General features: G+C 34.3%; 3 protein-coding genes and 1 non-coding gene across 9 annotated transcripts; 3 read left to right on the top strand and 1 right to left on the bottom strand.

Moving 5' to 3' along the window:
• Positions 1-32: 32 nt before the first annotated feature.
• On the bottom strand, positions 33-3,108 carry LOC104782594 (vacuolar lysine transporter YPQ1). Its single transcript, XR_015597290.1, has 13 exons — positions 2,842-3,108; positions 2,276-2,464; positions 2,134-2,176; positions 2,011-2,037; positions 1,838-1,927; positions 1,582-1,742; positions 1,295-1,457; positions 1,080-1,202; positions 834-953; positions 707-727; positions 567-625; positions 381-471; positions 33-297 (listed from the first exon to the last, which is right to left on the bottom strand). It is a non-coding gene; the product is annotated as a vacuolar lysine transporter YPQ1 (transcript).
• A 3,911-nt stretch (positions 3,109-7,019) lies between these two features.
• LOC147946330 (acyl-protein thioesterase 1-like) lies at positions 7,020-9,274 on the top strand. Of its 2 annotated transcripts, XM_087509111.1 has the most exons (9): positions 7,020-7,087; positions 7,182-7,269; positions 7,910-7,946; positions 8,051-8,117; positions 8,222-8,326; positions 8,427-8,559; positions 8,653-8,735; positions 8,844-8,934; positions 9,033-9,274. In XM_087509111.1, exons 1-9 carry the CDS (start codon positions 7,078-7,080, stop codon positions 9,100-9,102), a joined length of 684 nt encoding a protein of 227 aa, XP_087365237.1. In that variant the 5' UTR covers positions 7,020-7,077; the 3' UTR covers positions 9,103-9,274. The 2 variants fall into 2 exon arrangements, with proteins under 2 accessions (XP_087365237.1, XP_087365236.1); XM_087509110.1 differs by lacking the exons at positions 7,020-7,087; positions 7,182-7,269 and having other exon boundaries at positions 7,304-8,122; positions 8,214-8,326.
• Positions 9,275-10,676: 1,402 nt separating this feature from the next.
• LOC104782595 (UBP1-associated protein 2B) lies at positions 10,677-14,280 on the top strand. 5 transcript variants are annotated; one of them, XR_015597292.1, is made up of 5 exons: positions 10,705-12,224; positions 12,498-12,537; positions 13,033-13,134; positions 13,376-13,463; positions 13,880-14,280. XR_015597292.1 is itself a non-coding variant. In XM_087511070.1 (2 exons), exon 1 carries the CDS (start codon positions 10,848-10,850, stop codon positions 12,207-12,209), a length of 1,362 nt encoding a protein of 453 aa, XP_087367196.1. In that variant the 5' UTR covers positions 10,677-10,847; the 3' UTR covers positions 12,210-12,224; positions 13,033-14,280. The 5 variants fall into 5 exon arrangements, 2 of the variants coding, with proteins under 2 accessions (XP_087367196.1, XP_010505869.1); XR_015597293.1 differs by having other exon boundaries at positions 13,406-13,463; XR_015597291.1 differs by having other exon boundaries at positions 10,677-12,224; positions 13,033-13,463.
• A 96-nt stretch (positions 14,281-14,376) lies between these two features.
• LOC104782596 (ABSCISIC ACID-INSENSITIVE 5-like protein 3) lies at positions 14,377-16,101 on the top strand. The gene is made up of 3 exons (XM_010507569.3): positions 14,377-15,626; positions 15,705-15,776; positions 15,857-16,101. Exons 1-3 carry the CDS (start codon positions 14,985-14,987, stop codon positions 15,935-15,937), a joined length of 795 nt encoding a protein of 264 aa, XP_010505871.1. The 5' UTR covers positions 14,377-14,984; the 3' UTR covers positions 15,938-16,101.
• The last annotated feature ends 117 nt before the right edge of the window (positions 16,102-16,218 follow it).

Genomic DNA, 16,218 nt, shown 5'->3' on the forward strand with positions numbered 1-16,218 from the left:
TGTTTGTGACAATTGTTGAAATCATTCATATCTGAGTAGAAACAACTTTATATTATTAAAACTCATAAATCCAAGAGTAGTTTCATCAGAGCACAAAAAAAATTAAAACTCAATCCCGTTAAAGAAAGAAGACAAATAAATTGAGATGAATCTTGCTGGTCAGATCAGATCAAAACTGTATCTGTTTGAAGCCTTGTGGGGGTAGCCACGCCTTAGACAGCTTTTGTGGTTTCATGCTTCTTCTTTGTCAGTATCTTTGTCTTTGCGACAGCGGAAGTGGAAAAACTGAAGCAGAATCTGAAACAAAGAATAAACGAAGTTAGAGATCAGTGAAAAGAAAGGAATCAAAGATCATGAAGTTGATGAGAGAGATTGTATACAAGAGAATCAAGCACAACACATCCTCCTGCATCAACAAGCCATGGTAGATTAGGTGCAATTTTTAACCATTCCACACTGTTCACAAGAATGCTGCAACCAAAACAGAAAAGGGAGTTAAACATGTCTAAGGAGTTCAACCAGAGATTTTTTAAAGATTTAGAAGCATAAAGATTGTTGATCTTCACCTTCCAACATAAGTCATATTGCCAATTAATGCAAATAAGAACATCAATGGATTCAACCCCTGCAATTTCAAAAGAAGAGCATCAAATGGATTCTTCAGATACAACACTCCCTTGCGCCGTATTCATTAATACTTGCTTACCTCCACATGTCCTCTCCTCATCTGCCAAAAAGAAGATATCCGAAAGGAACATTTGATTTAGCTAAAACTGTTATAAACTATATATCAAAAGAATAAATTAGCTATAGACGATTCTAAAGCCTCTTACATTGAGACATATTTGGGGAAGCCTTCCACCCAAGTAAATGGCTGTCATTGCCCAACCCAAAAACATTCCAGTTCTGCTGCTTTCTCCACCACCATGTTCTACTAAATTGCCGCTACTGACCTGAAATAGAACCAATACTAGTCACAATTTACATTTACATTAATTTTATAGATTAAGAAAGGCTATCCAACATAAAAGCACGTAGACACGAAATGCATAAATTATAAAAGTGCCACTTATGAGTACCTGCAAAAGCTTTCTTGCTGCCTGAACTACAAATACTCTATCTCTCTCTCCCAAAGCCGCAGTTCTTGATTCACTTAGCAAATTGGGGAGGTTGAATGTTCCAAGAAACATGAACGCGGACACCTATAAGAGAATTATCGAATGTTATTCTTATCCAATAATAAAACCGCTTGGATTTTGGAAATCAACACCAGGCATTGTGAAACAAGGCTAACCACGCATAGCAGTGATTTGGTGGAAGGAGGCAATGAAGGAGGTGAGGCACCCTCAGGAAGCAATGGCTCTTCAAGAGTTGGTTCACTGTGACCACGAGCCATTCTCTGAGCTAAGACAGATCCAGCTGGTGGTGTATGACTACTCGACAAGGATCTTGCCGACCTGAAAGAATTAAAACGTGAAAAAAAAATTCTCAGAACCTTTGAACAAGTCAGTTGCTTAAATAGATTTTCTATCATCATAATGCTACAGTAGCCTAAGTAAAGAATCTAAATGGCATCATTACGTGTAAAATAGTTCTCTTCCGGTAAAACTATTTCTATGACTCCCAGGAATCATAGTAATAGGTGTCGTATGACCGCCACAAGGAGCAGTATTGGAGCTATTTCTCCATCGCCCTGGAATTTTCACGTCGCTGCTTATGTTTGCAATACGTTCTGCTTCAACCTACACCAGGCAGTCATACTCGAGCTGTTTTAGTATCAACGCATAATTAACAGGCTACAAAGAAAAAGAAAAAAAACACTGCTCAGAGAGCATACCATCTGATTTCTTCTGTTTTTCAACCGGGGATAGACATGTCCGTAATATAAAGATTGGAAAAAGAGAACTGATGTAGTCACTGTATACAACTGCAAAGAAATCACACATATCAAGCAAAGATACAAACAAAGACTGTAAACATGAAGCTGCTTCTAGTCTTTTTGTAGTATACCAGTGCCATGTAGAACTGTGTTGGAAGCTGCAAAGAGGATTAAAAAATTCAGAACTAGCTTTAAGCTACTCAAGGTAAGATAAACAAGATTGAGGAAAATTGTGGTTCTGTAGATTCACTCACAGTAGCTGGTTCCATCAAGCAGCCAAGAAGATTAAAGATATCCCTATACCAATTTTCAAAATAAACCAAAGGGGGGTCGTCAATACACACAATGAACAAAGTAAAAGATTAAAACCATTTGGCTTTAGTTAGATCAGCTTACCCAATAATCCACGTCGTTAAGAAGGCAATAGAGAGACCTTCAGTGGATTTCTCACTGTAATTAGTCATAATCTGAGGTATCTCAGCAACACCCCAACTGATAACACTGATGACACCAAGAGATAGTGACAACCCTTCTCTAAAACTGCTGTGGAGAAACATCTTCTTCACAGCCAAAAAAGATCACAACCTGTGTAAACCCAAACAAGTCCCTTGGGTGAGCAAAGATAACGTCTTTTTGATTGTGTAAACACTAAGAAGAAAAAGAGAGGTTTTTTAAAAAGGAAAGAATAGGAAAAAATATTTCAAACAGTAGAAAACGAATCCTAGAGAAATAAAAACTCAGTCAATAAATTCAATGTTTTGGTTTTTATGGTAAAGCAACAAAATCGAAGAACGTTACACACAATCTGGTTTCGACATTCACACCATTGTTAACATACACCTATTCGTGCAGGTTTTAATAATTAAAAAAAAAGGGCAAGAGACATCATCGATTTAATGATACATTACAATTCATTAGGAGAAACGAATACACACAGGAACGAAACCAAAGAAAGGTGTTACCTTTTCTAGAAGAAACCCGTGAAATGATTGATTCCAGACGGGTTTTGGTTCAAAGATGAGATAAAAAGGAGAGGCCTTTAAGCGTTTAAGAGGTGTTATAGCTTTTGGGTGACGACTGCTTTCGTTTGTCCTTTTTTTTATTTGGTTTCTTTTTTATGGAGATATCTTCATATGTGTTCGTTCGTTCCTTCTGGAAAACACAAATCAATCCTCACAGAGTTTTCTGTAATTTCTTCTTCAATTCCAATATTAAAAAGAAATACAAATATTATTATTTCTTTTCCCTTTGGTGTTTATTTTTAATTTTAGGCCCTGAATGGAAGCATATAATTTGCTGTATTGGCAAAAAAAAATTATGAATAACGCATATAGTCACCATTCACCATTATTATTTAGTTGTTTACGTTTTTCCATGAAGTAATTATTTGCGTGTTTGGTTTTTGATCCTTCAATTATGCTGCGGGTTGTTTTAAAAAACGCACCTGAATAAACAAAATATTTATTTATGTTTATTTTAACTTATGATTTGAAAATAACTAATCAACATTCTATATATCAACAAATTTCTCTGTGTTAAATTTGTTTTAATTTAAAATTTTGTTAAATGATTTCATAAATTTTTTGTTTAAGTAAATTTGGATATTTAAGATTCAAAATAATTTTTTATTAACGCAAAGAATATTATAATTTCAATTATTTTAATTATCTATATTTTTACTAGTTTATTCATATAACTATTTTAATAACTTTATTCATATAATTATTTTAATAACAACAAAATCTATACATATATATAATTTTATTGTGAACCGCAATTATTTTTTTTCACCAATCAAACATTATTTTGTACCGCTTATTTTGGAATAAACGCACTTGTCCCGCAAATACATTTGTCCCGCACGTATCGCAGTTGAACCGTACTGTACTAACAAATTTTTTGTCTCGCACCATTAAAACCGCGGTTACCATTCGGACCGTTAGTTTCTTCTTTTTGCATTATTGTCGCTCTGAAGAAGAGAGTAGTGGATTTGGTTTCGATTTTCGTCTTATTATGTTTGTTTTTTGGAAAAAAAAATTATGTCACGTCGGCAAAAAGTGAATGACCAAATAAAAGATATCCTTTATTCGAATAAATTTTTTAGGCTAAAGTCTATTTATAGGAATTTGAAAGAAAAATGAAAACAAACTTTTGGATTTAGTCTGCCTAATTAAAAAAAATAAAGAATAATAAACAAATCGATGTGCAATGATATTTTGCCCATAAACATAACTCGAAATATGTGGACTAGTTCTAAAATTATGATTGATTTTAGCCTAATCTAGTCATAAAAGTAAAACTAGAGCAAAACAGTCACTATTATGAAACAAACATAAAAATAAAATGTGTTTAAAATGTATAGCGAAATAGAAGGAAGAAGAAAAACAATAGAAATGAGCAGAGCATGACAACGTTGAATAATGAGTGTTAATGTAGAGTGGATGTGATAATGATTTAACTAAACTTTACAAAATTCGTATAATCGAAAATAAATTATTAATTAATGTAATAATAATGATCAAATTTTCATTATAATCTTTTTTATCTTACTACCACACTGACTTTTAAAACTTCGTTTTTGTTTTCATAATTCATATAATAGTGGCAACTAGCAAGTGGTCTCTTTATGAGCATGTAAACAAATGTAAAGTTTTTTTCCTAGTTCAATGGTTAAGAGTAATATTATATTAATGATATATATTGGAAATGATTTCTTTTTTAACAACAATAAAAGATCAGTTTATGAGATCCAATGAGGAGGAAAGTCGTTTACAAACAAAATAGAATGCGGAGAGGTACGCGCTTGGCGTGCCAAAGAATCTGCACTAACATTAGCATTTTTTGAGATTAAAGATAAAGAGAAAAACAAAAACTCCTCCCTATCCATCTTGATATCGTCGAGATATGTCTTGAAGGCCGGCCAGTCTTGAGGAGAAAACACCATCTTCACCAAATCTGAGCAATTTGTATAAAAAGCGACATCTCGATAATCATGGCCAATCATGCACCGCAAAGCCCAAACAAAAGCTTCTATTTCAACATGCAAAAGAGAAAGACTACGACGGAAATTGGCGGCACCCTTCATCGGCGAAACATCCTGAAAAGAGGAACACACTCATCTTGCACCCGCAAAAACATCACCCTCTTTCCACGAGCCATCAACAAAACACCGATAACCTGAGAAAACATTAGTCATGGAACTCCCGCAACCTAGTTCCCGAGCACTAGAGGCACTGGGAAGTTGGGAGAAAAACTCATCCCCATCATCTGCCTGAGCCTGTAGCCACGTGCTCGCCTCCCCCACTTCTAACCTAACAACATCCTCTGGCTTGTCCCTAACATTCTCAAAAACGCAAGCATTCCTCGCCTTCCATATATACCACATTTAGATCATGGAATGACACAAAATGCTTGGCGAAGCAGAGGCTTTCTCAGGTTACTCGGTATGGGCCGGACATTACCCCTCTCCTTGCGGGAGTTTGGCGGGTGGCGTGTCCACCGAAGATTAATCATTTTATGTGGCAAGTTTTATCCGGTTGCATATCAGTTTTGGGAAACCTGAAAAGGCGGGGCATTGCTTGTGATTCAGTTTGTGCTAGATGTGGGGCTAACGAGGAAACAGTTAATCATGCTATTTTTCAGTGTCCACCAGCTCAACAGGCTTGGGCTTTAGCTCAGGTGCCGGTGGACCCAGTCTCCTTTCCTACAGACTCCCTGTATGCCAATGTGGATCATTTCCTGGGTTCGTCCAATCCGAGTTCTAAGGTTGCTCATTTCCCTTGGAAATGATTATTGTTATATATTTTTTGTTGTGCATGTTATTGGTATTATGATAGGTTAATGATAGTTATGTTGTGGGTTTAATTAAGTAGTATGAAGTTTATAATATATTAAAAAAATGTCAGTTGAATAGAATTGTTAGTAGTAATGTTATGTTGATGTTTTATCGGAGTTGGTTATAAGTTATGTTTCCGCTGTGAATGTTATTGGATAATGGATTATTATTGGTATTATGGTTAGTTAATAATGTTTATTTAGTTAGTTTAATTAAGTAGTACTAGTGATCGATCCACACATACGTTAACTGAAAATTTACACTGAAAACATTAAAGAGAAAATGACAGATGTTGCAAGAAGAGAGTGCTAAATGATAACTTCTTAGAGCTTTTCGAAAGAGAACATTAATAAAATGTCAAGATATGTCAAAAAAGACATTACTAAAATGTCAAGCTATTTCAAAAAGGATATTGCTAAAATGTCAAGATATTTTTTTTGGATAATTTTTATGTATATAATTTTGAGAGGAATGAGTGCCTCTTGTCATTTTTTTAAATTATGAGATTAAGAAAACTTTACATTATTATATAAAAATAAAGAAATACACTAAGATAATGTTAGTTGAATAAAAAAATTATAGAGTTTACAAATTTATTTGAAGTTTGAGATATGAGGATTATTGAGATGTGTGTCTTTTTTTATTAGAGAAAATTGGAATTAGAAGCCTAATATAAATTTATTATTTAATTAGATAGTTAATGCAATAATCCTGATATCAATTTATATTTATAAGGAGTTACATAAGCTATATGAGAGTTACAAAATGTAAGAAAGACATATTAATATATTTTAATATTTATTATGTTTCTAATTGTTATTAGTCATTTATTACAATATTAATAGTACTATAGAAGTTACAAAAGTGTCATCATAAAGTAATAAAGTGCCAAATGAAAAAAATTTAGAGAAAAAGAAAAATCATTATTTTGGACAATATACTACACAAATTAAAGACTAAATTAAACATCTTATAAAGTATAATATCAAATTATATTTTGTCTTAAATATAAATATAAATAAAATAATGTATTCATATAAAGTTAATTGAAAAAAATATACTAAAACTATTAAAGAGAAAATAACACATGTTACAATAAGAGAATATCAAATGACAACTTCTTGAAGTTGCTAAAAGAGAACATTACTTTATTATATAAGATATTCTATATCAGCTATCATAATAAGATGATTTTAACTTTTAATAAATAATATTTTTTTCATTCACCCAACTTTTAATGATAAGACTTTATATCTTAATACTCCTTTGATTATAAATACACAATGCCTTCCTCTTAAAATCTCCATCTCTAGCTAGTGCAATCTAAAAGTTTTTGAAAGAAAGTGATTATTTGATCAAAAACATGGATTTTAGTATGTTTTTCCTTCTTCATTAATTGTTCATAACTTTTTCTGTAGTTACATCTCTGTTTGGAATTTATATATTAAACTTTTACAATTTGTATAGGTTATGGAGACACTAAAATTGTATGGCCAACCGAAGAACACACTGCCACTATAGTCTGGCTTCACGATATCGGGAGAAATGGCAATGAGTAACACAATCACATGCTTTACTTTTTATTTTATTTTTATATTTATATGATTCGTTTTTTTCAATTCATTAGTAGAGAAGGTAGCTTTATCAAATATATATATTTATTAGTTTTTATTAATTGTATCTATTAAAAGGACTACATCTATCCCTTTTATCTAAGCAACATTTGTTAGGGAAGCAATCCAAAAAACGATTTTCTACTTTTTTTTTTTCTTCTTTCTCATTATTATATTATTTTATTTGAGCAACTGTCTTCATGAGTAACTACTAGTAATGATACTCTAAGTCACCTATTTCGTTATAACAAAAGTTTAAAATCAGTGACATCTTCTATTAATAGAGTAATTTATAAACATTTCTAAAAACTATTTTTAAAAGTTGACTTTCACATGTTCTACAAATATTATGATTTGATTTGAAGTGTTATTTGTATATAACTTTTTTTTCCTTTTGAATATTAAAATATTGGTGACCTGACAATATTAATTAATAACTTTTCTCTGTCGTACAATTTCACATAAATTTCATTTCTTATGTTCTCACTTCACTAAGGTTATATATACGTAAAATTGTGTTCTTCTCTGTACTTGAAGTGTATCTCTGATCACTCTATATATGTCTATTCTTTCTGCATGCAGCTCAGCTAGATTTGTACGTCAATTGAATCTTCCAAATGTACGGATCCATGCAGATGTTAAATTTTGCCATATATCTGTTTTTTACTTTAGTCAAACAGAACCTCAATAGAGAATACAAGCAGTAATCCATTTTATGCGTAGATAAAATGGATTTGTCCGACTGCTCCAATACGTCCTCTCACTTTCTATGGTGGAGGTATTACTGCTTGTAAGGTATACTACTTGCCTTTAAACTTCAAAAAGACACTAGTATTAATTAATGTTTTCTAAAATTCTAATTAAAAACTAACAACATTGTATATAGAATTTTAGGGGCCGATGTCAGCGAAATTTCTGAGAACATGGAAGAGGATGTGGTTTCTTTCAATTTAGTTTCTGCGTTTGTTATTAACCTTCTACAAGATGAACCCAACAATTGTAACCCATAATCATCCAACATTCAACACATAGCATGCTTAGTTTTGTACTATGCATCAAATTTTTATATCAAATATATTAATCCAATTGGTTTTGATAGTCATGATAGGACTAGGAGGTATCGGCTTGGGTGCAGCGGTAGCTCTCTACCATGTGTCTTCTTATATCACAGGAATGGTAAACATAGACCTACGATTTATTGTTGGAATCAACGGCTGGCTTCCCACTTGGAGGTAGGCTCGTTTTAAACCGTAACATCACTATTTGTAAGAAAACTTAAGTTACACAACTTTTAGACGTGGTAAAAACCTAAATCAATCTTGCAGAAACTTACTGCACAATATGACATATAATTATGGGTCCCCAAGTCTTGCTCCATCGCTACCAATCTTAGTTACACAAAGAAATTGTATGTGTATATTGTCATCTATAGATCTATATTACAATTTAGATATCAACTGCGAGAGGATGCTGATTCTTACTAATTATTCTTTTTTTTTTCCTGTGTATGTGACAGCTGATGATGTAGTTCCCTTCCAATTTGGATTCACATGTGCTCAGACTCTTAGCGCGGCTGGATTTCCAATTACGTTTAAACCAAACGCAGGGTCTCTAAACATGAAATTAACTTCACTTTTTTATTTGATTAAATTTACTACTTAACCTTATTTTTCTGGATCCAATTTTGGGGTTATGCCTTGTGCAGGAATCATTACACAATCCTTCCCGAAGTAATCGATGATGTTCGCTCATGGCTCATAAATCTCCAACTCTAAGGTCAATAATGCTCACCACTGCATAGAGAAAGGAAGTGGAGAACAAAACTATCATACAATATACAACATCCATTTTTAAATTTCTCATTTGTTGTTCAAAATCAATAATATATATGAATATGATATTATATTAACTACATTTAAACAAAACTAATTACTTTATAAGATCTAAGTTATGTAATTGCCTTGCAACTCTGATGAGATGTCAATTTACCTAAAAAATGTTTTCTTTTCTTTTATTCATATGATGTTCTACAGATTATTGGATTGTGTTCTACCCAAATATGTTGTTTTGGTTTTATATGCTTTAATTTGATATTGTAGACCAATCAAACAAATACTTTTTTTTTTGGTCAACCTGAAACAAATACTAAGTGAACAAAATATTATTAACTACTTTAAATAGATTATGCCTCCAGTGAAACTTTGTTATGAAATAAATTGTGTTCCACCAGATTTAGTATAGGATTTTTGCCATCCATCCAACTTTTATAGAAGATGTGATTTTGTATACTTTTTTTAAAGGTGTGATTTTGTCAACTTTTAACATTAAAAATTTTCTTTCATAAGGCTCCTTTCTTAATTAAAAAAAAAAGAAAAGAAAATAGAAACACTCATTTCTTTTATAAATACACAATGTTCTTCTCTTGCCTTCTCTTATATCTTTATAACATCGGAAAATGAATTTATGGAATTTTCGGATGGGTGTCGATCGATACCAAAATGAATGTCAAATTATATACTACATAGATTAAACATCTTACAAAGTATAATATCAAATTATATTTTGCTTAAATATAAATAAAATAATGTATGTCATATAAAGTTAATTAAAAAAATATATTAAAACTATTAAAAAGAAAATAACACAAGTTACAAGAAGAAATTATCAAATGACAACTTCTTAGAGCTTGTAAAAACATTTTACTTTATTATATAAAATAAGCTTTTTAAAAAAGAAAGAAATTGCCAAAAAAGGTATGTCCAAGTTCCCTTCAAAGGACCTTTCCAAAAACATAGGTATAAAAATTAAGATTCAAAGGACATTATTAAAATTGTTGATATTAATATAAAAATTATAGTATAAGACTATTAGTAAGTAAATGAAAAATACTTTTATTCACCCCTATTTTTTTAGTCAATTAGAATATTGTATTTAATATTTTATTTAAAAAAATAAATTAAAAAAAGAAATAAATTAAGGAAACAAAATATAATAAAATTGCTAACAAAATAATAAAATACAATAAAGTTTGAGTGGAAGAGAAAAGTAACTCCAATCAGAGCAATGTGCCTGTCACACCACACTACATAAGCAATTTGGGAATTGCCCACCCAGTTAAGTTAATCGGTCCGGTTCAGTTAATGATTGCTACGAATCATTGCCAATATTTCCGGTTAAGTTAATCGGTCCGGTTCATCAGTTCGATTGGAGATATTAATTTGATTTCAGAAGAACCAAAAAGTCACGGCACATTGTATACGGGCCTCAAAACTTCATAAGTGTGACCTGATGATTAAAGGCCCAATGGGCGTCTTATTATTTTATTATAATTTTTTTTACAGAATAAATCATTCCTAAACTGTCTTGTCTTCTTCACACGGTCGCGAATCGTTAAGCTTCGTCGATTCAAGCAGATTTGTACAACGATAAGAGGAAAAACTAAAAAAAAAACAATTTTTTTTAGAAGACAAAACCCCAGAGGGTTCTCTTCAATTCAACCTTAGAAACCACCAATTCCGCTATGACAAAGAAGAGAAAGCTCGAATCTGAATCCAACGACACGTCAGAGCCGATTCAGAAGCAGCAGGAATGTGAAAGAGAGGATCCTGGAATCAGAAATGATGATCATCAAAGAGACGAAGACGAAGTAGTAGAACACGACGCACTCAAGGAGGTGCACGAAGAGGGACCTAAAGATGACAATAATGTAGAAGCGGGGTCGTTGTCAGGATCTATGAGTTTGAGAAATGAGGATGATGAGTCAGAAGAGCCCATCGATGATCTATTAGAACCGTTCTCAAAGGATCAGCTTTTGATTCTTCTCAAAGAAGCTGCAGAGAGACATCGTGATGTAGCTGATCGAATCCGGATTATAGCTGATGAGGATCCTGTTCATCGTAAGATCTTCGTTCACGGGCTTGGATGGGATACTAAAGCCGACGCACTGATCGAAGCTTTTAAACATTACGGAGAGATCGAAGATTGCAAATGCGTGGTTGATAAGGTATCTGGGCAATCCAAAGGTTATGGCTTTATCCTATTTAAGTCAAGGTCTGGTGCTCGTAAAGCGCTTAAGCAGCCTCAGAAGAAGATTGGGACCCGTATGACTGCGTGTCAGCTTGCTGCTGTAGGACCTGTTCAGGGAAACCCTGTGGTGGCTGCGCCTGCTCAGCATTTTAGCCCTGAGAATGTTCAGAGGAAGATTTATGTTAGTAATGTTAGCGCTGATCTTGATCCGCGGAAGTTGCTGGAGTTTTTCTCAAGATTTGGGGAGATTGAAGAAGGTCCTTTGGGTCTTGATAAAGCTACTGGGAGACCCAAAGGTTTCACTTTGTTTGTTTATAGATCCGCAGAAAGTGCCAAGAGGGCATTGGAAGAGCCACATAAGACCTTTGAAGGTCATGTCTTGCATTGCCATAAAGCAAACGATGGGCCAAAGCAGGGTAAGCAACATCAACATCAACATCAACATCACCATAATTCTCACAAACAAAGTACTCGCTACCAAAGGAATGAAAACACTGGTTATGGTGCACCTGGAGGCCATGGACATTTCATACCTGGTAATAACCAAGCTGCGCAGACCATAAACCCGGCTATTGGCCAGGCCCTTACAGCTTTGCTGGCTTCTCAGGGTGCTGGATTGGGTTTGAGCCAAGCATTTGGGCAGGCTTTGTTGGGGGCATTAGGGACAGCTAGTCCAGTACCCGCGGCTGGAATGCCAAGCGGATATGGTACTCAAAATATCACACCTGGGGTCTATCCTGCGTATGGTGCCCAAGCCGGCTTTCAGGGTGGTTATCAGACTCAGCAACCTGGTCAGGGCAGTGCTGGAAGAGGGCAGCATGGTGTTGGGTATGGTGGCCCTTACATGGGTCATTAGATGTAGCCCACTCAGGTATGCAATTGCAGCTCCTTTGCATCTGTTTCATTGATGTTCTGTGCCAGACTCTATCTGCGGTTCCGTTATGATTATGACCCTTGTATATCTTAAGACATGGACTTGCTGTATTATGACCTTTTCATAGTTAACTCCATTATGTTAAGCATTGCAAGATCATCGTTTTCAAAGAATCAAAGTTAGTGTGACTTTTGTTGTCTTTCTGAAAGGTGTTCGGTTTTGCACCATTGTATAAAAGTCGTCTTCTTATTTTCTCAATCCATTGTGCAGGATGCAGATATTCCAAAACAGTTCTTTTAATATTGACATGGTGAATCTTCTGAAGTTATTAAGGAGCTGATGCAAATGGAGTTGTTTAGTTTTTGGATGAAATGTTACTCTTTTCGTTTCTTCAAAGGCCATGACTCTTCAAACCTTTCAAGAAGTTTAAGTTTTCCCCTACTTATTTACCCAAATCCCAACTCTTTTTATGAATATCCCAATGACATTACTCTGATTTTGCTATCATCGCCTCTTTTAAAACTTTTGTGAACGTTTTCATTTGTAAACTTAAACAGTGTTCCTCATGGACACAAATGCTTTCATTCTCTATTTGAATTCGTGTTTTCCATATTCTTGGTTCCCTCTATATTTTGCCGTTTTGTGAATTTTTTCACTGCACGTAATTCATTTTGAAATTTTTGGTCATGTTTTGTTACTTTGGAACCTTGTGAGATCATGATCACACTTCCACTATAAATTTGAACATGATGTCGTATCTTGATTTCCACATATAATAGTTACTTAATCATTATTCTTCTCGCAGGTAATTTTGACTGCAGGCTGAACCCAACACTAACGCTCTACAATATCCTATGGGGTAGCTGATATTTGAATGCTACTCACCTGCTTTATCTTTTACTGACCAGTAATGTTCTGAATCTCTAAATTAATGGTTTATAACTAAAGATGTAGGCATAGTTGTTTTCTTGTTTAGCTTCAGTAGGCATCCTGTACCAAAAAGGTCAACTTGTTTAGGCTCTGTGCTAAAAAGTTTGAACATGTCTATTTCAAGGTTTTGCTTGTTTTAGAGCAACATTTTGAATCTATAGCTATGAATGTGCATTTTAAGTTGACCACATCGCAGATGTTACACTAAAGTGTCTTAGTTAAATTTTTATCTGAGTTTGGTAACACAGCTGGAACTGGTGATTTCTCTCGCATAGTGGAGCTCTGAACTGCCTTCCTAGTAAAAAGGTAAGTAAAACTGTTGCGCATTGTGAGTATTTAATATGTAATGTAGAAGTAGAACCATTGTTGAGGAATGAATTGATGATGAAAGTCCTTGCACGAATGTGCTTCCTGGTTTGTATTGTTTCTTTTGTAGTTGAGTCAGAGCTTCACGAGTGTATATGAACCAAAGTATCTACTTGTCATTCACTATAAGTGAATGAATATATGGTTATGCTAACTGCCGGGGTTCTATCTAGTTACCCTCTAGGCTCTATGGGCCACTAGGTTATGATAAGCATGTGAAGTTTTTTACAATACTTGATTCTTAGGAGACCTTTGTTGGTACAGCCAGATAGAGTGTGTGTTCTTGTTCTCTCTTTCGACAGGATCAAGCTGCGACACATGATTTACTGAATCTGTATGTATTATAATCATTGAAGGACATACAAATTTACAAAGGAAGAGAAGAGTCATATGACATTTTGATGTGTTAGATAATAAGAAGAAGAGAGAAGTGTGAGAGTAATTAAAGAAAGAGAAAAGGGAAACAGAAACACGTGGGAGAACATCCCAAAGAGGAAGCACACGCGGATCTTCATGCAAAGCCGATTCTCCCATGTGGTCCCTTCCTCCCTTTGTCCCCCTCCCCTTTCTCCTTTTTCACCATACATACAACGAATCTTCTTCTTTTTTTTTTTTTTTTATAAATATCATATTTGGTTCAACAACACCTTGTTCTCGGTTACTTCCCCACTCTCACTTTTCATATAACAAGCGCATTTTGGGAAACTTATGTTCGAGAAAGACAAGTCTTTTTTAAGAGAAAGTGATTTAACACAAAGCTAAAGTGAATATATATAACACAATGTCTTGAATATTTGTTATATGTTAAATACGAATATTTGGTTTATATTCTTAGGGAATAAACTCCAGTTCTAAAGTGTTCACGAGATTAATACTTTCATATCTGGACAGAGACTTCTGTTTTTTGTTTGTTTGTGTTTATTCTACAAGAAAAAGTAGCTTTTAATTGAATTAAAAAAATCCTCAAATGCACATTTTAAAGTTCTCGAGTGTAACAGTTTCTAAGGCAAACAAAAGAAAAACTCTTCTCACTCTTTCTCTTTCTAATATTTCTCTCCTGAGGAGAAACTAAAGAGAGAGAGACAGAGAGAGAGACAGAGAGAGAAGAGAATGTATGTTTGGTTTTATAATCTCTCTGCTCTTTTACCAAAGATTTGTCTCAGAGCCCACCACTTGGACACAGAGAACCCAAGTTCCTTTCTTACTCTTTCTCGATCTCCTCCTTCTTAATCTCCTTTCTTTTTTTGTGAAAACTGAAGCCAGTTTCAACATCATTCTTAAATTTATATTCCCTTCTTCACAGTCTCCTACCTCCTCTCTTTTCTCAAGTTTAGTTATTATCTGCATTTTTGAGCACTCGTATACTGCATGCAATTTCCCCTGGTTGTTTTGTTGGCTGTAATTATTAGAAGTTAGAACTTCTCATTTTCTAGGTGGTTAGATCGAACAAGAGTTGTATAAATGGGTTCTATTAGAGGAAACATTGATCAAGAGCCAATCTCTCAGTCATTAACTAGGCAGAACTCTCTCTATAGCTTAAAGCTCCATGAGGTTCAAACCCATTTAGGAAGTTCAGGAAAACCACTAGGAAGCATGAACCTTGATGAACTTCTCAAGACTGTCTTGTCACCAGCGGAGGAAGAAGGGCTTGTTCGTCAGGGAAGCTTGACTTTGCCTCGAGATCTCAGTAAAAAGACAGTTGATGAGGTTTGGAGAGATATCCAACTAGACAAGAATGGAAACACTACTACTAGTACTACTACTGCTCATAAGCAGCCTACACTGGGTGAAATCACACTTGAGGATTTGTTGTTGAAAGCGGGTGTAGTGACTGAGACAATAGCTCCACAAGAAAATGTTGTGAACATAGCTTCACATGGGCAATGGGTTGAGTACCATCAGCCTGGACAACAACAAGGGTTTATGCCATATCCGGTTTGTGAGATGCAAGAGATAGTGATGATGGGTGGATTATCGGATACACCAAAAGCGCATGGGAGGAAAAGAGTGGCTGGAGATATTGTGGAGAAGACTGTTGAGAGGAGACAGAAGAGGATGATCAAGAACAGAGAATCTGCAGCACGTTCACGAGCTAGGAAACAGGTTTGAGAACTTGATATTGTCTTTTTTAGTTTATTAATGTTTGTTAGTTAGTTGGTCCAATAAGATTAAAACTTGCAGGCTTATACTCATGAATTAGAGATCAAGGTTGAAAGGTTAGAAGAAGAAAATGAAAAACTTCGAAAGCTAAAGGTAAAAAAGAACATCTCTTGTTTCATATAATCTCGTTTAGTGATTTAGTGGTTTTCTAAATAATTTGGTTATAATGGCAGGAGGTGGAGACGATCCTACCAAGTGAACCACCACCGGATCCTAAGTGGAAGCTCCGGCGAACAAACTCTGCTTCTCTCTGATCTTAAAAGACCTCTCTTTTTCTTTCTTTCTCCTTCTTCTTTGTGTTGGTTTATATCAAACAGCTTTTGTTCTTTGTATATTCTGTAGACTTTATTTTGACTTTTGAACAGTATGTCTTTAAATACTTTTTTTGAGTGTAATTTCCTTTTGCAGCTGGTTCAAACTTTTGAGTATTCAACACTAGTTCAATGTGGCTTTTTAGTTTAAACTTGAGACACGACTTAGGAAGCAGGCAAGTCCTCAGACAAGAGTCTCTTGGTTCGTAGATAGAAGTATACAA

This window comes from Camelina sativa, chromosome 4 (assembly GCF_030686135.1).
Source record: "Camelina sativa cultivar CO46 ecotype springtype chromosome 4, ASM3068613v1".
Lineage (NCBI taxonomy): Eukaryota > Viridiplantae > Streptophyta > Magnoliopsida > Brassicales > Brassicaceae > Camelina > Camelina sativa.